Raw genomic sequence first — 23,433 nt, 5'->3', positions numbered from 1 at the left:
CCCCCTGTTAGTCCTATCTGGTACGGGTCCCACACACTTGAGCAATATTTAGAACTAATCAAACGAGTGATTTGTAAGCAATCTCCTTTGTAGCCTGATTGCACTTCTCTAGTATTCTACCAATATACTGGACTCTGTGACCTACTTTACTCATGACTGCTGCAAAAAGTCTGGGGTTACTATTAATATTGTCTGCAAGATCATTAATATACAAAATGAACAACAAGTGTCCCAACACAATTCCCCAGAGCACATCTGAAGTTACTTCTACATCTGCCAATGTCGCTCCATCCAAGATAACGTGCAGTGTCGTCCCTACCAAAAAGTCCTCAATCCAGTCACAAATTTCACTTGATACCACATACGATCATACTTTTGACAGTAATCATAGGTGTGATACTGAGTCAAATGCTTTTCAGAAATCGAGAAATACTGCTTCTACCTGACTGCCTTGATCCAAACCTTTCAGTAAGTCATGTGAGAAAAGTGAGAGTTGGGTTTAATGCGATCGATGTTTTTGGAATCTGTGCTGGATGGCATTGAGGTCATTATGTTGGAGCTTAGAATATGTTTTAAGATTCTGCAACAAATCAGTGTTAAGGATATTGGATGGCAGTTTTGTGGATCACTTCTACTACCTTTCTTGTGGTTTTTTTTCCCAAGAACTGGGCATAGTTTTTTGTTTGAGGGGTCTATGATAGTTTATAGTTAGAAGAGGGGCTAACTCAGCTTCAAATTTGGTATAGAATCTGACAAGGACTCCATCAGGCTCTGGAGCTTTCTTCACTTTTGATAATTTCAGCTATTACTCAGCACCACTGACACTAATATTTATCTCAGTCATTTGTTCGGGGATTAAATTCGGACAGTTTCTCTTGGGTTTTCCTTTCTAAAGAGAATTTGAAAATGGAGTTCCAGCTTTTGCTTCGCTGCCCACAATTTCAGTTCCTGTTTCATTTGCTAGGGACTGGACTCTAACTTTGGTGCATTTACATACATTTCTTTGGGTTTTCTGAAAGATTGCTTGACAATAGTCTGTTACAGTAGTCACTGAAGCCATCAAGTATTGCTCTCTTGATAGCCAAATGTGTTTCATTCAGCTTCTCTCTATGTATAGCTCTATGCTTCATTTTACACCTATTATGCAGTAATCTCGGGTTCTTTAGAAGTTTCTTTATAATGCACATGCAGGTTCCCTTCCATTATGAACTGATCTACAGATTACATACCTATCCAGTGCATGGTCAATATTCTTTTAAACTTGAACCATAGTTCCTCTGTATGCTCCTGTCCTGTGCTGAAAGTTTCAGGTTCCTCATTGTTACTGAACATACATACAGAGTGTTTATAAATGAATATTGGGGTTTGAACACTTTATAATATTTATTACATTAAACTTACTAAATTTAAAATAAATGATATGTAAAAGCAACTCAAACAGTTTTACCAAGACCTTATAAATGTTCAATGTGAGTACCATTTGTCACACGTCACACATCAAGTCTATAGCCGAGTTCATTCCAAATTTTGATAAGTGTGTCTTCTGGTAGTGGAGGCACGTACACACGACACTTGATGAAGCCCCAAAGGAAAAAATTGCACGGCTTTAGGTCGGGTGAACGTGGAGGCCATGCAAAGCAAGCCCTGTCATTGGGCCCCTTGTGGCCTATCCAGTGCTTGGGCTATAGACTTGATGTGTGCCGTGTGACAAATAGTGCTCACATTGAACATTTATAAGATTCTTGGTAAAACTGTTTGAGTTGCTCTTTCATTTGACATATCATTTATAACTAAGTTTAATATAATAAATATTATAAAGCGTTAAAACACCAATTTTCATTTATAAACACCCTGTATATTACTTTTTGTTGTCCTTTGTACTTTGATAATCATTGTTGCCACAACTGCATCATGCACTGATACCAGTTTCGATTTGGACATCCTCAAAGAGGTCAAGTCTGTTTGCTGACATTAGATCCATTTTCATCATGAGTGAGGTTCCTAACTACCTATTTTAGGTAATTTTCAGAGAAGGTATTTACTAAAGTTTCACAGGATGTCTTATCATGCCCACCACTTCAAAACTGTAATTTTCTCAACTAACCTTCTGTGAGCCTTGGTAAACATGCTTCCCACTACAATGAACACGCTCCTAGCCCCGTGGGATTCACAGTTCCCACCTCTGTGTGGTGCTACCACCTAGTGAACAGTATAGGGTACTACTTCCAATCGGAAGTTCCCGCCGTTTTTGCTGTACCTTCACACAGAGGCATTGCGTGGCTGAGTGTTGCTCTGTAGAGGAGCCTTTCAGTGCTGTTTGCGTGACATTTTGTGATTTTTTTTTCCTCAAAGCTATGGTATAAGGTAAATACTTTTGATTTTTGCTATGGTGTCTTATTATTTGGTGTTGCCTCATTGTTGTAAAATGTGTGTTACTTACATTACTTGCGGACTTTATTTGTAGTATTTGATTTTGTTGGTGGGAAGTATCCTTCCCACCGCCTCTTTGGTAGCCCATCATTTTACGTCTCCAGAATGAATATTTCTATATTTTGCCACATTTATTTGACATTTTTGACTTCATGGGTTTCAGAAATAATGCACAGATCATTATGTTACTAAAAATGTCAAATTTACCATACCAAACCAAGTGCTTGCTTCTGTTGAATCTATCATAGTACACTCCTGGAAATGGAAAAAAGAACACATTGACACCGGTGTGTCAGACCCACCATACTTGCTCCGGACACTGCGAGAGGGCTGTACAAGCAATGATCACACGCACGGCACAGCGGACACACCAGGAACCGCGGTGTTGGCCGTCGAATGGCGCTAGCTGCGCAGCATTTGTGCACCGCCGCTGTAATAACAACAAAACTGCAAAGCCAAGAAATCATCCAGAATATGATAAAATGCATAAATTACTGCCATTGATTGAAGAGCTTTTGCAGAGGTGTAAGAATAATTATGAGCCCTCATCATTCATGTCAGTGGATGAATCGATGATTCCTTTCAAAGGACAATCATCTATGAAACAGTATATGCCAATGAAGCCGGTGAAACAAGGCTACAAAGTGTGGTGCTTGTCAGATTCACTCACTGGTTATACAATGAACTTTGATGTTTACACAGGTAAGTGTAAGGCAGTTGACATTGGGCGAAAGGGTTGTAGTAGATCTAAAAAAGGAAATACATAATAAAAATAATGTAGTTGCATTTGACTGATTCTTCACCACCGTGAAATTGATGTCAACACTTTTGAAGAAGGGTGTGTATGGATGTGGAACAGTGAAGACCAACAGGAAAGATTTACCCAAATTTTTGAAGGAAAATCTAAAATTGGAATGAGGAGAATTCCAGTTTGAAACAAAAGGAGCCATTTCTGCAGTAAAATGGATGGATAACCATCCAGTCACTTGCCTGTCCTCAATTCATGACCCAAGGGAAACAGCCACTGTGAAGAGGAAGAACAAGGGTGGTACTAGTACAGAGATTTCTTGTCCTAAAGTTGTAGCAGAATACAACAAAATAATGGGTGGTGTTGATAAGTTTGATCAATTACGAGAAAGGTATGCTATTGGCAGATGTTCTGTAAAATGTTGGCACAGAATATTTTATTTCCTGGGAGACGTTACTATAGTGAACAGTTTTATCCTGTGGAAAATAAGTAAAAGAGAAAGTGGACAGCATGATCAGCTCACATACAGGTTCCATCTAGCCAGACAATTGATCACTGGCTTCTCAGCCTGAAAAAGGCGTGGACAAAAATGGACAAAAACCTATCTTTCTGGCAAAAAGGGGTAAAGTACCTGAAGATGTTCATCATGGGCTGTAGGCGAGCATCAACCCATTTTAGGAGAAACCTACAGGAGTTGCCATCATTGTAGTACCAAAGCTGCAGAAAAGCACACTAATTGTGTTTGTACATATTGTCAAATACCACTTTGCATAGACCCATGTTTCAGAAAATTTCATGGCAAGTAATTGTGAACAGTCATTGTAACAAAAGAAGTAAATTTATCAAATACATATGACATATATTGAAAAAGTTGTTTTTGTCATTTAACTGCAAGGAAGGACAATGGGAAGAATACTTCCCACCTTGTTGTGTGACCTCACTTTCGCAATTGGAGCAAATCTGATATTCTGTATGATAAATATACCTATCTGTTAACTACTGTCTGCTCTCCATTCATTAAAAAAATTGCTCAATAATTCTTCCCATGAAAGGGCTAATTGTTGGATGCTTACAGTATGATTGGGGAACTTACACATAAGTGGACTTTGGTTTCCTCTGAAGTTTTCGGCTATGTCAAGAGATGAGTCTGGTGGGTGATAGAAGGCTCCAATTATCATTTTATGCCTGCCCTTGATACTTAGTCTTGCCCAAACAATATCACATGCAGCTTCAATTCCTATCTCTGTGGATCTGAGTTTCTTGTCTACTGTGGCAAATACACCACATCCATTTCCCATTTGCCTATCCTTCAGATATATACTTAAATTTTCCCCAAAAATCTCACTGTTGTCAACTGCAGGTTTCAACCAGCTTTCTGTTCGTAGTATTATGTGAACTTCACTGCTTTTCATGAGTGCTTCAAACTCTGAACTTTGTTGTAAGTAAGTAACTTTCTGTAATGTGATATCTGGAAATTGCTGATCTTATAGGTGAATCACATAACTTTCTTTTAACAATATTGTGAAAAGGATCATTTTCACTCACCATATAATGGAGACACTGAGTCACAGATAGGAACAACAACAAAAAACTGTCAGAAAATGAGCTTTCAACTAGAGGCGTTGTTGGCTGAAAGCTCATTTTCTTGTGCCTATCTGCGATTCAGCATCTCTGCTGTATGGTGAGTAGCAACGATCCTTCCTGGATTTTCCACAGTTTTCTTTCAAATACATATGTGGTTTATATTACTTGTAGTACTTCCTTTCAATATGGCCCTTTTTGCATATTTTTACAAGTTCTGATAGGCAGGTGCTTGTGAAAGTTGTTGAGAATGTGGTTAATTGTTTGCTTTGAGTCAGTTGCAAAGAAATAGTTTTTCCAGAAGTTTAATATTAAACTTTTTGTGGATGTGATTTTAAAGAGAATATTCTAATTATTTCTAGATAAAACATAATGTGAACTGAGTGGATAGCCATAGTCTTGCCGGCACATAAGGTGGCAACAGAATGCCAGCTGAACTGTTAATTGTGTGGTAGGGGAAGCTGACTTGCTGTAGGAATTACTGAAGTGATACAATCATCTCCCCTCTTGCAATCTAATTTTCAAAAATTCCAGTTTACTTGCATCACACAGTATTATTAAAAAAATGGAAATAGTGTCCATTTTTGTTTGATACAAACATTACATTACAAAATGTGAAGCTCTTAAAAAAATTGCACTTTTGCAAACAGTCCAATTTTTGTCAAAGAAGTATAATCTAAAATATTGATTGATGTAATGCAGTGAAACTATTTCTTGTCTTGATGCAAGCTCCCAAAATGGGGCAAATAAAAATAGAGTGAGAAATTGATCTTGTTTAATTAAGAACTAAATAGTTACAGTAAGAAAACAATTAACAAAACAGATTTCATTATCCAATCTCAGATCTGAATCTAGGCAAATCATCATCTTTTTCATTCATCTTTATCATATGCCAGCTTCAGTGCATTGTTGATGCTGACACTTCTCTGTGTCTGTCTATTTCCTTCATTTCATTGCCACCAGTGAATTGATTATAACAATTATACTATTGTGTTTTGAGGTTCTGTATGTAAACCTTAATTTTTGCTTGTGATCTCTACCTCAGAAATGCTTTTCTTAAGAAATGATTATATCAAGTTAAATGTACACTGAGGGTTTACCTTCATTCTCTGATATTATGTGCAGCATCCCAAATATGCTAAATTTCTTAAAAGATTTGTTCATTAGATTTTTTCTGCTCTGAATTTTTATGTTATGCGTCTGAAGATCTACATCTTTATTGTTTCTAAATTTCTTTCTATCTTATTTCTTAAAGTTTTCATGGTGGGTACACTGTTCCATCATCCGTCAAGTGTTCATCCCATTTCTTCATCCACTATTTCAGCTGATAACCTTACTGTCCTGGACACACACCCAGAAGATAAGTCCCACATTTACAATGTAAAACACTTTTGAGAGATTTCTATCTTTTTACACACACTGGACTGAAAATAATTTACTAACAAACAGTTGCTTTGTGGTACAAGACTGCTCATAATATCTGTTGCACTGATTTTATTCTTAGTCATTGGATTTCCTTAACAGGAGAATTCATTTGCGTGATTTAGAGTAATGTTTCTGTTTTTTATATTGGTTTTAATGTTTCTCTTAATTTTAAGTGTGACTGTGGTTTGCTCAGGATATATGTCCTTTCCAGAAGCTTCTAAGATTACGATATCATTGACAAAACTATTGCAATAAATAACTAAGCATATAACATAAGTCACACATGCTCTGTATGTTGTGCCCCACAGTAAACACTGCAAGGAATTCTGTTGCTCTGGGGAAAGCAGGTTTCCTGAACCAAAAACTGCTGAGTGCCACCAGTTCTCTTTAACTAAAGCCCTGGGCATGCCCGAGTGTAATGATTGAATATTGTGAGTCAGAGGCATGTTGTATTTGCCAGACTATGAGAAAGGTACATATCTCAATAAAACAAACCTACCCAATGGCATATATGGCTGTTGTGAAATAGTAATTAACAGACAATGTCTGAGCCACCTACTAACCCTTAGTTTCATTGCACTTTCACAGGAATGCAAATCTTTTCATGAATCAATATTCATTTCCAAAGCATTCCCTAGCTGCCCATAGGAACTAGGTGGCACCCATAACAAGGAAAATAGACCTTAGCACCATAGGTGAGAAACTGTGTGTTAGATACGAGGGCGGTTCAGAAAGTAACCTCCGGTTGATTTAAAAAAATACACGAAGTTAAATAAAAATATTTTAATATATACATCTTACAACTACATCTTTGCACTATTTTTCTACATAGTCTCCATAGCGATTGAGGCACTTATCGTATCTCTTCACAAGCTTTGAAATTCCTTCTGCATAAAAATCACCCGCTTGTGCCTGGAGCCAGCCTGTGACCGCATCTTTGAGCTCTTCGTCGTCATCAAACCGCTGTGACCCGAGCCATTTCTTCAAATGCATGAAGAGGTGATAATCACTTGGCGCCAGGTCTGGGCTATAAGGTGGATGGTTGATAACGTCCCACTTGATGGACTCAAGAAGGGCCGTTGTTCTGCGAGCAGAGTGAGGACGGGCATTATCGTGCAAAAAAACGATACCGGAAGTCAGCATACCACGGCGTTTGTTCTGTATAGCCCGTCGTAACTTTTTTATTGTTTCACATTACACGTCTTGATTAATGGTCGTACCACGTTCCATGAATTCAACCAACAACACCCCTTTGGCATCCCAAAACAACGTTGCCATCAGTTTTCTGGCAGAAAAATCTTGCGAGGCTTTTCTTGGTTTGGTAGGCAAATTTGAATGTGCCCACATCTTTGATTGTTCTTTTGTCTCAGGGTTCACGTACTTAATCCAGGTTTCGTCACCGGTCACGATTCTGTTTAACAATGGTTCTCCTTCGTCCTCATAACGTGACAGAAAGTCTAATGCAGAGGCCATTCTTTGAGTTTTGTGGTGGTCGGTAAGAATTTTGGGCACCCATCGTCCACTTTTAAATAAACGTACCCATTCACGGACAACTCCTTCACTCATAACTCTTGGTCCGTACACGGCACAAAGCTCACGATGAATAGCTGCTGCAGAATATCCTTTGGCTGTAAAAACCTTATGACAGCACGCACTTCACATTTGGCGGGGTTTTCTATTGCAGCACACATTTCAAACTGCCACAAAAACTAAACTAGCGCAGGTACGACGTTCACTCGACCACGGCTTGATGCCGACTGACCTGTTGAGTGTGTGAACGCACAGATGGCGTCACTATTCCCCCACCACCCGCACTGTGACCGATCGGAGATTACTTTCTGAACCGCCCTCGTACATATAGTTAATAGAGAGCTCAGAAGGCTAGCTCTCCTTCAGTTTTTGTCAAAAGTTAAAACCATAAAAGTTTCAAAAGTAGTGCATTGGAGGAAGTTTTAACAATATGTTATCAACCTCCTAAAATCGAATAAGTTGGGGAGTACCACATTGAAATGGAACTATATCACATCCTTATAACTATTATAAAGATATGGTGATGGTCTGTGATATTATGCATATTGAGATTGCAAAGCTCCAGGAGTAGTGGGCAGATGAAGGGGTAAATGGTACTTTAGAAAAAAAGTAGTGGACCTACATTGAAATTAGACTCACCCATTTTGCCATATTATATTAAAGCTGAATTTGTTGGCTCAAAGTATGTCCATACTAGTATGGGAAGTAAATGCCAAGTAATGTGAGAAATGCAGCATGAGTACTCATGCTGAAGGAAAAACATATACTTCATCTTATGTGCTGTGACTGCAGGTAAACACCAAGTGTGGAGCAGGAAATGTTCAATTTTCATGAAAGAGAAAAAAATCAGAAACTAAATACACACCACATGCCGAGGCCTAAACTGTGTACAAGTCTCCTCAGACCCTTGCATTTGCAGCATCTTTTGCAGGAGTGCACAGGAACAGCACTGGAAAAGAAGATTCATCCAAACTGATTCAAACCATGAATTTAAAAATGAATAGATGCACCTGTAGATATCAATTGTGAAACTATCTTCTTTAGTCATTGTAGGTGCAATGACCAGTGAAGTTTAAGCACCTGAAGGAAGAAGACCATTAGAAACAAAGAAAAACACCTTTGTACTTGCACCTCTGCGCCAGTTTTGTGTATAAATTAGCAATGTGAACCAGCAATCTCCAGTGCTAACACTCACTGGAAGATGACCGAATGGTTGTCAGCCGAAATATCATGGCAAGACGTTGACAACATGACTGATGTTGACCGCAGTTCCGAAATTCCATGATATACTCTTTACACTTGGGAAATTTCAAGAATCACAAGGAAAAGTACAGTCACAAATTTGATTCCATTAAATAGGAGAAAGAAATCTGCAGAGAAGCAAAGACAAACTGTGTGGAAAATAAAAGCACAATAGATTACACCATCTGTTACAAATGTTGAGATATACAGAAGTGAATCCTCGAGCCCTCTTCTGACTTGGATTCTTCGACTTACAAAGGAGAAAGTGGGAGACAAAAGCCTCAGACAATTATCTTCTATATTTTAATGGAAAATGAATGCTAAATTACATGCAATATTGGCAGGGAAGGGGAGAGGGGGTAGCAGATTCACAACAGTTGTACCATTAAATTAATGTGCTCAGACTCAGTAAGTGGATTTGAAATGCACTTTCTGATTATCAATGGTATGAACTTAAGCTACACAAGTTTAGGCTACACAGGACACCTGTATTAACCTACAGAAGCGTAGGAAGGTTATTTCATTTTGCTGAGTACTAGGATACCTGACAATTTAGGGAAGTGACACCACAGACGAATGTATGTGACATGCAGTCACCACTAGATTATGTATTACCTGGAGTGAGAGTACTAAGCAACATTATAACAAAGTGTATTTCATTCATGACAACTGGTCTGCCAGCTAATCTGCCATGAATTTAGGTGACAAGATGAAAGTGGTATGTGCTGTCACATTTTTCATTATGTGTGACCCATGTTAGATTATAACCCTCTGTACCTTTGCACTGTATCGTAGTACCTATCTCAAAACTCTATGAAATTTTAGACATATGTTAAGGCTGTCAGTGGCACAAACATCAGTGTCTAAACACTTGTGAATGAGACAGAAACGAAAATAAAAAGTAGTGAAACAAAAGCAGAAATGTTGAATTCTGTCTGCAGATGTTTCTTCATTAAGAAAAATTAAGCATTATTCAATAGCTGTACTATTAGTGTGGATGAGTGGCATAGTAAAGATGATTAAATAGTTAAAATTTAATAAGGTTCCCTGGCCGTATTGAGTCCCTCCCAGATTCTGTATAGAATTCTTGATCATATCATCAAAATTTACTACACATCCCTTCTGCAGATGTATGCTTCCCACTTTTGAAAAGAACAAATGTCACACTCATAAAAAAAAAATAAAAAAACCAGAATTGATCCACAGAACTAATGTTCTATATCATTCACATTTTTAGCAGAAACCGTCAGCATATCCTGAGTTCAAACATTGTGGCCTGCCTGGAGCAAAATAGTCTTATCCATGAAAATAAGTGAGGATTCCAAAAGTATCAGTCATGAAGCTCAATTCATACTCTTCAGGTATTATGCCCTCAATGCCATGAACACAGGAAGCCAGGTAGATTTGTTTTCAGTTTCACACAAATACTTTTCTGTGGAATATATAACCAGGTTTGCCACCCTTTCAAAAATTTCCTGAAAAAGTGGGCACAGCACTCTGCATGGAGAGTAATCTACAGACACTTAAGTAATATCTAGTGTGTCCCAGGAGAATGTAATAGGCTGCTATACATTTGAGTTTTCAGGCAAAAGGTCTTATAAAGTAGAAAACACAATGTATTTGTGTGTGTTTTTTCTGCTTTAAAAATGGCCTTTTGTCTGAAAGTTCAAATGTATAACTGTTCTTCTGTTGTATCTGTCTGTGACTCAACATCTCCTCTACATGGTCAGTAGCAATCTACCCCTTTCACAATATTGCCATTATTCCAGCCTGGCTTTGTGAAACCCTAGAGTGTGGTAAATTTTGACTGCAGGGTTAATGTGTCTCAATGAAAAACACTGAACAAAATACTTATACAAGCCATTCTTGAATACTGCTTAAATTAAGGGACATATCAGTTAAGATTAGAAAAGGAGATAAGTGCATACAGAGAAGGGCAGTGAAAATGGTAACAAAAGCTTTAAAATCTTAACTTACTTTCAGGAGACAACATTCTTAGTGCTGTTGCAAGACACTATCCTGGCCTTCAGACCTATTAGTTCTTTCTTAATGAAATGATACCTTTAAATATCTCTGAAGGACTTTTAATGCAGTTGTTTCTTCTCATTTTCCAAATTCCAGTGCCATTGAATTTTACAGTTGTTTGGCCACATTCCCAGGTCGGGGTGAAACTAGCTCTCTCATGGTAACTACATGGAAGGTGACTGCTTACACATTCTAATGTCACCAAGTTATCTCCTTGGCACAGTGATGTTGGGTATAAGTCCATGGTGTATATACATTCTCCTCTGATCATTAAAGTTTTTATATAAATATCTGTCTAAAGTAAAGAATATTTCCTTTCCTTTTTGTTGTCCACTTACATATGGCAAAAGCACTGAGACAAGGAAAGACTAACAAAGAGCTTACCATTACCTAACACTTCTTTTTTAAATATAATGTTAAACCGTATTCTCTTTCTGTTGCAGGTGAAAGTCTTTGCTCCAGGCAGCATTCGTTGAGCTTCTATAAGATGATGATAAAGAAGGTGTAACAGTTGTAAAGATTGATTCCAAAAATAAGATAGATCTGCAGTCTATGTGACCTTGCACAATAAACCAGTGACTAAGTTTCAATTTTTTTTTTTTTTTTTTTTTTTTTCCAGAAGAAAAAGTTTGAGGGCGCTGCATCATTTGTTCATTACAGAAGATCAGTGTAGCATAAATACTATCAAACAATTGATACAAACTTAATAAATCAGCTACATAAAAGTATGTTGTGAATGTAATATTCCAACAGCTACCTGAAAGTAGTAACGTTTTTAACATTATGGTGATTAGCATATTGTTTGTGCTACTCTGTTGGTGTTGAGAGTAACATGTTTGCTTCTCCCATTCTTGTACTGAAGTAACTAAAGTAGCAACTTACCATTTCATTTGGATGAAACTTGCTGATGGTTGAATAATATTAATATGATTCTTCTCCAGGCTGCACTGTGTTGCCAACAAATCTCAGAAAAAATCATCATAATAAAGGCGAAGTACAGTAAACTGTGCATACACTGCTGCTGTGTTCCACACTCAATTTTCTTAGTGCTGTATAATTCAGACGGAAACAACTGCAAATATGCTGCAATCATCTGAGGGGTAGTTTATCAGTCCAACTCACGTAGGTATTGTAAGGGACTTCCAGAGCTATACAGATGAGAATCTATCAAAACATGATATCCAGAGCTTTCATATAGCTTCAAAAATTAAAATAGTATTCCTGTTGATGTTTATAATGTCACACTTAACTGCGTAATTAAGAACACCACAACAACTGCTTCCTGTATTTCCAATAGCCAATCGGTTTTTTTCTATTTAAAAATTGTGTGTTTACTTGTCTTGCTTTTTACACACTTTCATACATCATTCAGTCTCATTGAGTTATCTGTATTTGTCTCAAGGCTCGAGCAATGGATATTAAACCCTAATCAGTCCAGCTTCCGTCCAGGCTCCAAAGCAATAAATAATTTAAGTAGTTGTCTGGCCTATCCAGCTGTCAAGAAGCGCCGCGCCCCCCCCCCCCCCCCCCAAGAGTCATCTGTTCTCAGTATTACCCCTCAAGAATATATTCCAACAACGGTAGGAATGCAACTAGTGATGTGATGTATTAAACAGCAATCTAGTAAAACTCAGCTAGCACACTGCTTAACACTCACAAAGTTGTATATAATGGGATTAAGTTAGATGTTAGGTTTCTTGGCTTGCAAGAAGCTTTGTTGTGGTTAAAAATTACTATTTAATATTTAAAAAAAAGTTAAGATTTACAGAGTACAACACCGACTGAAGAATTCTGTAATGAGTAGAGCAACCCGTAGTTTTCATGTAAACGTACAGTCAAACTTTAATCAAAAAAGTTAAATGGGACCATTTTTTTAAAAGTACCTATACATAACTGCTGAAGATAAGCCAAAGAGAGTGACAATAGTGGATGTGTTTCAAACAACCACTATAGTGCTCATGAGGGCATCCTACCAGAGAGAGCATATAAATTCTTTGTGCCAAGAAAGTTTTCAAATGTAAAGTAACAGCATAAATATACAAAACTACATGCACACATTGATAAATAGGAGATGTCAGCCAGCTCCAAAACTAAGAATTACATGTCAAGAAAGGCACTAACAGCACAGAAAACAGTGAACCAGCTCTTAACACATTGGAGCCTAATGGGTCGGCAATCCAGTGAATACCCGGATCCTGAGGAAATTTACTAATTCACTTACCTCTTTAGGCAGTATATCAGTTTAACCTTCCATCCTTCCTCTTTATGAATATGTACACATTTAGCACAAATAAATTGTACAGGGATTTATAGGTATTATCGAAAGATACTGTTTTTCAAAATTTTCTTAAGTCATAGGGAATGGTAGGCTATTGATTTAAAAATCACTTGTCAGCAGGAAATACTATATGCTTCATTTATAGGTAAAGTGTATTACTGTGAAATGTTTTCTTTGTCGTTTTTACAAAATAGAGGACTTCACTAAGATATGAAATCTTTCAAAACAGTGGGGAACACAAAGCCCTGTGTTACATGGTCTATAGTAGTATCTAGTCTCTTTCCTCGATACCTTTGCTACAGCTTTCCCTTGTTCTGAACAGACCTTGCATCTTCTAGCCGAGTTTGTTTTCTTTTCTGTTGGTGGCAGTTTCTCAGGAAAATGATGTGCTGTGAATCTGTTTGTACTTGCAACTCCAGATGCAGAATGAGTGTCTTTATTTAGTTCTACTCCTCCTTTTTGAACCAATTGATTTGCTAATTTACAAATAAAATCTGCTAATGCACAGTTTTTTGATATTGTTAATAATGTTGGCATTCACAACTGCCCTCATAAAAATATGGAAGAAAGTCTTTTTCCACCATTTTACAGTCTTTTGTTTTGGAAGGTATAGTAAATCATCAGCTGGTCTCCTCTGTCAACACCTGTTTTAGACAAGTAGTAGTCTAATACGTCTGGCTTTACTACCTCAGCATATCCACTCCTGGATTTTAAACTGACATGCGAAGTAGTCATCTTATGCTGTGTTGATGACGTGTACATCACGTTTGTCTTTCCATTTTAAGTAGAAAAGGTGTCCTTTGCAACGAAATGTCATTTCTCCTTTCTTCAGTTTTTGATTTATTAGGTCTCAGGGCAAACGTATCCTGTTCTTCATCACACTTCCAACTCCCAATGTTTTTCTTTCCCACAGTTCTTCAAGGACTGCAGGACTTGTATAAAATCTGTCCATGTATACCATATGTCCTTTTCCCAGGTAAGAGGAGCATAGCCTCAGCAATAGAGATTTGACAGAATTGTCAACATTTCCTTTTTGTCCAGTATAAACTACAGTATAGCACATGTAACCTGTTTGAGCATCACTTACAACATACAGTTTTATCCCATATTATTTCTCTGGTTTGTCTTTCATCTAAACACGGAATCCAATTCTTTCTCAAAAAGAACATATTGCTTCATCCACAGTCAGGTTTCATGATGGATAAAGGACTTTTCTGCATCTTTCTGTGAAAAAAAACCAAACATGTCTTATTTTATGTAGACGGTCATGGCCTGGTTCTTCTTGAGGTACCCATGGCACATTGTTCACACGCAGTATCCTGAATATGGCAAAAATCTGTCTCGTGACATGGAGAAGCAAATAATGAAGCAAGCACAGGGTCTTCAGACCAATAATCCCTAAGTTTAGGTTTCTTTGCAATGCACATATGCAAAACGATTGCAAAAATTGATATACTTCATGTATCCTCACTGCTCTCCATTTCTTCCATTAAGATTTTGGTTTGCTTCTGTTCTGCCGGTGAAGTTCAAAAACAGTATCAGCAGCATATACGTTTGTCTCTGGCTTTACTTTCAGAAACATGCTGTAATCAAAAAATTGCAACAAACAGTCTAGTTCTGTTAATGTATCAACAGGAACCTGAATTCCACATGTTTCTTCAAACGGAGGTAATTCAGGGAGTGCATCAAAATGACACCACTCATTATGGAGGGCAGGCTGCTGAACTGAATGACAAACCTGAATAATAGAAACTTGTGCATTAGCTTCTTCACGCTCACTACCATCGTTTCTATCAGCAGCACAGGTTTCGCTCTCCAGTTCAAGTGAGTCTTCATCGTCTTCTGAAAAATCGCCGATGCTGTCCGAAAGATCGTCAAGTTCTGCGCCATTGTTTAAGAGTTCTTCAACTTCTAAGTTTGACAAGTGATCTTTGTTAGCCATATCCACTATTTATATGTTTTTACACACGGGAAGGATCCACACAACAGCAGAACATGGCAGCCGACATAAAACGAAACAACCTTCAACAATATTCCAAGCACACGCGCACAGTTCACATAACACTGGTACCATTCATGAGAGACTGGCACGTGCTAACCATCAACAATGCACTTACGACAAGCTAAACAATTGGTCTCACCACTTACAATCATAAAACATGCATTTAAACCATAACTAAATAAGTTGGAAGTGAAGAACATATGACATACGTCTGTTGGATTTTATGGTTAAAACATAGTCAACATATCTAGTATGTCTGTTGGCTCCAGTTGCTATCTGAACAATACTGCCTGCAACATGTGGAGAAGTAGCTATTTTTCACAATCACATCCTCTTTTATCATCACATGAAACAGATCTCTGCTCATATTAAGGATTGAGAAACTGTTACTGTTGAGCAGAAGTCATGAATTTGTATCAAAGTTAAAGTAGTCCTATACTCAGGGAACGAGTGTAGGGGAGCAGGAGCAGGAATTGTGCACCGCCATCTAGATAAGGTCTTAGTAGAAGATGGCTTCCTCTGACTTGTTATGAAGTGTGAGGTGTGTATCTGTATGATGTGGATGACTGCAATGAGCACTTGTTACTGATGAAGGGAAGGTAGAGGCGAAACCTGATGCCGGCAAATAGGCTACTCCTCTCGAATAGCATAAAGGGTTTCCCTGAAACTAACATCGCCATCAGCATTGTCATGTGCCCTCACTACGTAACACACCATGGTGAGGTTAAAAATTTAATCCAGCATATTGGCGCAAAGACTGATTATCAGGAACTTTTTGTCACCTATTCTCCCCTTATTGGCCAAATACTGCCTGTGAAAATATTGCACAATCAGGATTAAAACCAGGCAAGAATGCATGCATGCATTAGTGACTTCGGCTACAGAAATGGTTGATTTTAGTATATATAGTTGTAATTTAGAATTTACCAACAGAGGAGATGTCCAGACCTGCTTCATTAAGGCCTATTATTATTATTATTATAATTATTATTATTATTATTAACAGGCAAGTTCCCAAAATATTGCCTTCAATGACCCGATCATGAATAGAATTGGTGCAGTTCTGGCACAACTAGAATCTGATTCAACCAGTATGAAAACTCCACTCCAGTGTTTATGGACCAAGTAGGTCACTCAGTCCCAACAGGCCAGCTGCAGCTGGTAGCTAAAATAATGGAAGCATTAATCCATTTTCAAAGTCATGATGGAAAGTTGCCCACAGTTTCAATGTCCTCCTGTATCTTTCTCTTTGAAGTAAGCTGTTGCTAGCTTGTGCACAAACTGGTGGATAGATAAAACATCTATTCACCAAGTGTTAGCAGAAAGAAGACACATATCAAGGTATCAAAATTTGCAAGATTTTGGAGCCATTGGCTGCTCCTTCTGGCAGAAGGATTGAAAAGGAAGGAAGAGGGGGTTAAAGAAAAGGACTATTGAGGTCTAGGAAATGGGGAGAGTTTGGAAAAAGTAGTTGTGAACTCTGGGTTGGTGGAGACTCACCAGACAGGATGAACTGGAAAGACTTATTGTTGGGGACTGCACTGGACAAGATTTGAAAACCTGAGTTCTGAAAGGTAGAAGACAAGATAGCACCCAAGACAGAGGTTTCTGCCAAAACATTGTACACAAGTTAATAACAGCGGAAAGCTAAGTGCTTTGTATGTGACAGAGGTGAGAGGAGGGGGGAGCAAGGAAAAACAGGCAAGTCAGAAAATGAAAGATAGAAGAAATGCTGAGACCAAAGAAATTAACATAAATTAAAGCCAAGCAGGTGGCGAGAACTGACGACATGTAACACTAGTTCCCACCTGTGGATTTCTGAGAAGCTGATGTCTGGTGGAGGAATCCAGATGGCTTTTGTGGTGAAACAGATACTGAGGAGGTCATGAATGTCATGTTGTAGAGGATGCTTTGCTACAGGATATTGTGCTTTACCAGTATACACCCTTCGCCTATGCCCATTCTCCTACAGGGTGTTTCAAAAATGACCGGTATATTTGAAACGGCAATAAAAACTAAACGAGCAGCGATAGAAATACATCGTTTGTTGCAATATGCTTGGGACAACAGTACATTTTCAGGCGGACAAACTTTCGAAATTACAGTAGTTACAATTTTCAACAACAGATGGCGCTGCAAGCGATGTGAACGATATAGAAGACAACGCAGTCTGTGGGTGCGCCATTCTGTACGTCGTCTTTCTGCTGTAAGCGTGTGCTGTTCACAACGTGCACGTGTGCTGTAGACAACATGGTTTATTCCTTAGAACAGAGGATTTTTCTGGTGTTGGAATTCCACCGCCTAGAACACAGTGTTGTTGCAACAAGACGAAGTTTTCAACGGAGGTTTAATGTAACCAAAGGACCGAAAAGCGATACAATAAAGGATCTGTTTGAAAAATTTCAACGGACTGGGAACGTGACGGATGAATGTGCTGGAAAGGTAGGGCGACAGCGTACGGCAACCACAGAGGGCAACGCGCAGCTAGTGCAGCAAGTGATCCAACAGCGTCCTCGGGTTTCCGTTCGCCATGTTGCAACTGCGGTCCAAATGATGCCAACGTCCACGTATCGTCTCATGCGCCAGAGTTTACACCTCTATCCATACAAAATTCAAACGCGGCAACCCCTCAGCGCCGCTACCATTGCTGCACGAGAGACATTCGCTAACGATATAGTGCACAGGATTGATGACGGCGATATGCATGTGGGCAGCATTTGGTTTACTGACAAAGCTTATTTTTACCTGGACGGCTTCGTCAATAAACAGAACTGGCGCATATGGGGAACCGAAAAGCCCCACGTTGCAGTCCCATCGTCCCTGCATCCTCAAAAAGTACTGGTCTGGGCCGCCATTTCTTCCAAAGGAATCATTGGCCCATTTTTCAGATCCGAAACGATTACTGCATCACGCTATCTGGACATTCTTCGTGAATTTGTGGCGGTACAAACTGCCTTAGACGACACTGCGAACACCTCGTGGTTTATGCAAGATGGTGCCCGGGCACATCGCAGGGCTGACGTCTTTAATTTCCTGAATGAATATTTCGATGATCGTGTGATTGCTTTGGGCTATCCGAAACATACAGGAGGCGGCGTGGATTGGCCTCCCTATTCGCCAGACATGAACCCCTGTGACTTCTTTCTGTGGGGACACTTGAAAGACCAGGTGTACCGCCAGAATCCAGAAACAATTGAACAGCTGAAGCAGTACATCTCATCTGCATGTGAAGCCATTCCGCCAGACACGTTGTCAAATGTTTCGGGTAATTTCATTCAGAGACTACGCCATATTATTGCTACGCATGGTGGATATGTGGAAAATATCGTACTATAGAGTTTCCCAGACCGCAGCGCCATCTGTTGTTGAAAATTGTAACTACTGTAATTTCGAAAGTTTGTCTGCCTGAAAATGTACTGTTCTCCCAAGCATATTGCAACAAACGGTGTATTTCTATCGCTGCTCGTTTAGTTTTTATTGCCGTTTCAAATATACCGGTCATTTTTGAAACACCCTTTAACTGATAAACTAGTAGTAGCCATGCTGATGTAAAAGGCTAAACAGTGTTTACATAACAGCTAGTACAGGACATGTCATTTCACAGGTGGCTCTCCCTATGATAGTATATATTTTGCCAGTTACAGGGATGGTACAGATGGTCGTGGGAGGGTGCATAGGGAAGGTCGTACCTTGGAGGGGTCAGAGGGGCAACATTCATCGCCTTGGGAAATGGGTGCAGAGGGATCATAGGGTCCAACAAGGTTATCACGGAGATTGGGAGAGCAACAAAAAGCTCTGCTTGGTTTGTTGGGCAAAATGTCGGACAGAATGGACCTCATTTCAGGGCATGATTTTAGAAAGTGATAGCCTTGTTGAAGTAGTTGACTAATGGATTCATGACCAGGATGATACCAAGTGACAAGAGGTGTACACCTAAGTTGTTTCCTTTGGAGGTATCAGCAGTACCGGATTTGGATGTGATGGCCCAGGAAACGTGCTTTTGAACTAGGCTGATGGGGTAATTACATAAAGTCAAGGCCATGGTGAGATTGGTGGTGTACTGCTGTAAAGAGTCTGCATCTAAAAAAAAATGTCTCTGAGCACTATGGGACTTAACATCTGAGGTCATCAGTCCCCTACAACTTAGAACTACTTAAACCTAAGGACATCACACACGTCAATGCCCGAGGCAGGATTCGAACCTGCAACCGTAGCAGTTGCGCGGTTCCAGACTGAAGTGCTTAGAACTGTTCGGCCACATCGGCCGGCTCTTTTGTGAATTCAAACTGGAGCAAACTGAACTTCTATTCTCGATACTCGTGTATGTCTGTGTTGTAAAGCTGAACAATACAAATGGTGTAATTGTGGAAACGTTATTTAGTAAATGAGGAGCCAAAACTATAACTGTACTTTTCATTAACTTTGCTAAAGTGATTAGCAAACCAAATTGTGCAGTACAGTGAGCAGTGCTACAACGCATGACGTCACAGTGCCTGACTTGCCATTCTAACAGACAACCTAACAGAATGAAAATGCTGTATAAAATTACCAATTGAATTTTGAAAGAGTAAATAACAAAAATGTTTCTACATAAACGTTTTGAAAATTTAGGTACAGAATCTGAATGAACAAAATTCCAGATCCAGAATAATATGCATGCAAATGCAACACTGCACTCTGAGAATAACTATCTGTTTATGAAATGAAATCTGAAATAAACTTCACCTAAACTGACTGATAATAAACTCTGAAAAGCAAAGGTAACTGTAATGTGACTGGCCATAACAAATTTTCATGTGGCTTACCTGTGGCAATGGAAACTTCGTACTTCTCGAAGTGATGAGCACAAAATATTCAGCGCAGCAGCTTGCAAGCTTTACGTGGAATATTTATGGAAACCATGGCAGTCATAGCGGAGCGGCCGACGCTGCTGCAAGTAGGCGAACACAAACAGACAGTAAAGGCGGAGCGGAGGTGCCCACGACTCGCTCGGCAGACAGGACAACACTCAGTCTGCATCTCAACAAATATGTTTGCCTCTAATGCGTATGCTGTCCCATACAGTAAAGTGCACTCCATCTTGGACACTATGTTTTTGTTGTGGTCTTCAGTCCAAAGACTGGTTTGATGCAGCTCTCCCTGCTACTGTATCCTGTGTGAGCCTTATCATCTCTGAATAACTAGCGCAACCTACATCCTTCTGAATTCAAAAGCTTCTATTCTCTCTATACTGTATCATCTGTGTTTCACATCCATATGCGGCTACACTCCATACAAATACTTTGTGTCTTTGGATGTCTACATTTTACATCCTCTACTTCAGCAATCATCAGTTATTTTGGTGCCAAAATTCATCTACCACTTACAGAGTCTCATTTCCTAATCTCATTACCTCAGCATCACCTGATTTAATTAGACTACATTCCATTACCCTTGTTTTGCTTTTGTTGATGTTCATGTTATTTATTCCTTTCAAGACACTGTCCATTCTGTTCAATTGCTCTTCAAAGTCTTTTGCTGTCTCTGACAGAATTACAATGTATTGGCAGACCTCAAAGTTTTTGTTTCTTCTCCCTGAACTTTAATTCCTACTCCAAAATTTTCTTTGGTTGCCTCTACTGCTTGCTCACTGTACAGATTGAATAACATTGGGAATAGGTTACAACCCTGTCTCTTGGCCTTCTCAACCACTGCTTCCCTCTCATGCCCTCTCGACTTATTACTGCCGTCTGGTTTGTGTACAAGTTATAAATAACCCTTCGCTCCCTGTATTTTACCTCTGCTACCTTCGAATTTCAAAAAGAGTATTTCAATAAACATTGCCAAAAGCTTTTCTAAGTCTACAAATGCCATAAACATAGGTTTACCTTTCCTTGACCTTACTGACCCAACAACTTGTCTTAGAAGAATTGCCTCGCATGTCCCTACCTTTCTCCAGAATCCAAAGTGGTCTCCCCCCAAGGTCAGCTTCTGCCAGTTTTTACATTCTTCTGTAAAGAATTCATTTCAATATTTTGCAACCATGACTTATTAAACTAATAGTTCGGTAATATTCCCATGTGTCAACCCCTGCTTTCTTTGGAGTTGGAATTATTACATTCTTTTTGAAATCTGAGGGCATTTTGCCTGTTTCATATATCTTGCTCACGAGATGGCTGGCTCTTCCAAGGCTATCAGTAGCTTTGGTGAAATGTCTTCTACTCCCAGGGCTATGTTTCAAATTAGATCTTTCATTGCTCTGTCAAATTATTCTTGCAGTATCATATCTCCCATCTCATTTTCATCTATGTCCTCTTCCATTTCTATAATATCCCCTGCAAGTTCATCTCTTTTGTATAGATCCTCTTTATATGCTGGTGAGCCAAAACATTATGACCACCTGCTTAATAGCCTGTTTGTCCATCCTTGGAACAAAATGCTTTACTGATTTTGTGTATCAGAGACCCAACATTTTATTTGTAAGTTTGTGGAGATATGTTGCATTAGATGTCTATTCACAGCTCATGTAATTCATGTAAATAGTGGGTCACTGATTTGCGTATGTGATGATAGTGCCCAATAGTGACCCAGTTGGGCTTCGTTCAGTAAACGAATTTGGTAACTGAGACATCAACTTGAGTTCACTGTAATGCTCCTCATGTCACTGTAGCATGGTTCTGGCTCTGAGATGTGGGCAGTTATACCGCTGAAGGATAACATCACTGTTGGGGAAGACATCAAGCATGAAGGAATGCAGGTGGTTCGCAGCCGTCAGCTTGCCTTTGATTACTGCCACAAGTCCTACATCTCCCATAGCATAATAGTACTCCCACCAGTCGGCATCCATGACAAGCTGCACATTTTAAGCCATTCACCTTGATGACTGCATTTGTGGAGACGACCATCGGCCTAGTGTAGCAAAAATGAGATTCACCCCAAACAGCCGACACATTTCCACTGATCAACACTCTAATCCCGATGGTCCCGTACCCACTGCAATCATAATTTATGATGTCGTTGGGTCAACTTGTGAACACACAGGGTGGTCTGCTGAGGTGGCTTCATGTTCTACAATATTTGATGAATGGTGTGCTTCGATACACTCGTATGTACACCAATATTGTTCTCTTTTGGCAGAGATGCCACAGATCACCATCTATCCTACTTTACAGAGCAAACAAGCCTCTGAACCCCATGTTATTTGAGGAGTAATGGACATCCAACCATTTAGCACCCAGTGGTAGTTTCACTGTCCTCTTACTTCTTCCCATAGATGCTCACAACAGTAGCATGTGGACATTCAACCAGCTTCGGCATTTTTGAGATACTCTTTCACAGGCTCTGCTTAATAATAATCTGCCCTTTGTCAAAAGTTTCTTATCTCAATGGATTTCCCCATTTGCAGCCTCCTATCTTTGCTAGAGTGATCCCTGTCTGTGTCTGCTCCAGTTACGCACTTTTGTTATTGCATCATGTGCCCGCAATGCCACCAGGCAGCATCCAATTTCGCGGTGGGCAGTGGTCATTATGTTTTGGCTCATGAGTATACTCCTTCCATCTTTCAGTTTTCCCTTCTGTGGTTGGTTGGAACTGTTTTCCTTCTGAGCTGTTGATACTCATACAGCTACTTCTCTCTTCTCCAAAGGCCTCTTTAATTTTCCTGTATGCGGTATATCTTTCCCAAGTGAAATATGCTTCTAAATCTTTACAATTGCCCCCTAGCCATTCCTACTTAGCCATTTTGCACTTCCCGCCACTCTGATTTTTTTAAAAATGTTTGTATTCCCTTTTGCGTGCTTCATTTTTATATTTTCTCCTTTCATCAATTAAATTCAATCTCTGTTCTGTTATCCAAGGATTTCTACTAGGCCTTGTTTATTACCTATTTGATCCCCTGCTGCTCTCACCATTTCATCTTGCAAAGCTACCCATTTGTCATCTGCAGTATTCTTTTCCATTGAGATAAGCAACTTTGACAAAGGGCAGTTCTGTTTGGGACGAATTTAAAGAACTAGAGGTTGCCGAGATTTTCCGAGGGAGCATTAGGCAATGGTTGGCTATAAGAGGGAAAGAAATTCAGTAGAAGACTATACAATTCAGATAACAAATGACATCACTGAAGGGTTAAACAGTAATGCCTAGTGCTTGGATTTTTAGGTAAATAAATATTTACTGCAAATACATATTTTAAAC

General features: G+C 39.2%; 1 protein-coding gene across 3 annotated transcripts in view; it reads left to right on the top strand.

The window, feature by feature from the left end:
- LOC126187452 (uncharacterized) overlaps window positions 1-11,571 on the top strand; it is a 55,726-nt gene extending 44,155 nt beyond the window's left edge. For all 3 annotated transcript variants that reach the window (XM_049928540.1, XM_049928541.1, XM_049928542.1), the window contains exon 4: window positions 11,425-11,571. In XM_049928540.1, the coding sequence (XP_049784497.1) occupies window positions 11,425-11,457 (33 nt within the window). In that variant the 3' untranslated portion in view covers window positions 11,458-11,571. The remainder of the gene's footprint in view (window positions 1-11,424) is intronic.
- Window positions 11,572-23,433: the final 11,862 nt, after the last annotated feature.

Source organism: Schistocerca cancellata, chromosome 5 (assembly GCF_023864275.1).
Source record: "Schistocerca cancellata isolate TAMUIC-IGC-003103 chromosome 5, iqSchCanc2.1, whole genome shotgun sequence".
Classification (NCBI taxonomy): Eukaryota; Metazoa; Arthropoda; class Insecta; order Orthoptera; family Acrididae; genus Schistocerca; species Schistocerca cancellata.
This window is presented reverse-complemented; position numbering and strand designations above follow the sequence as displayed.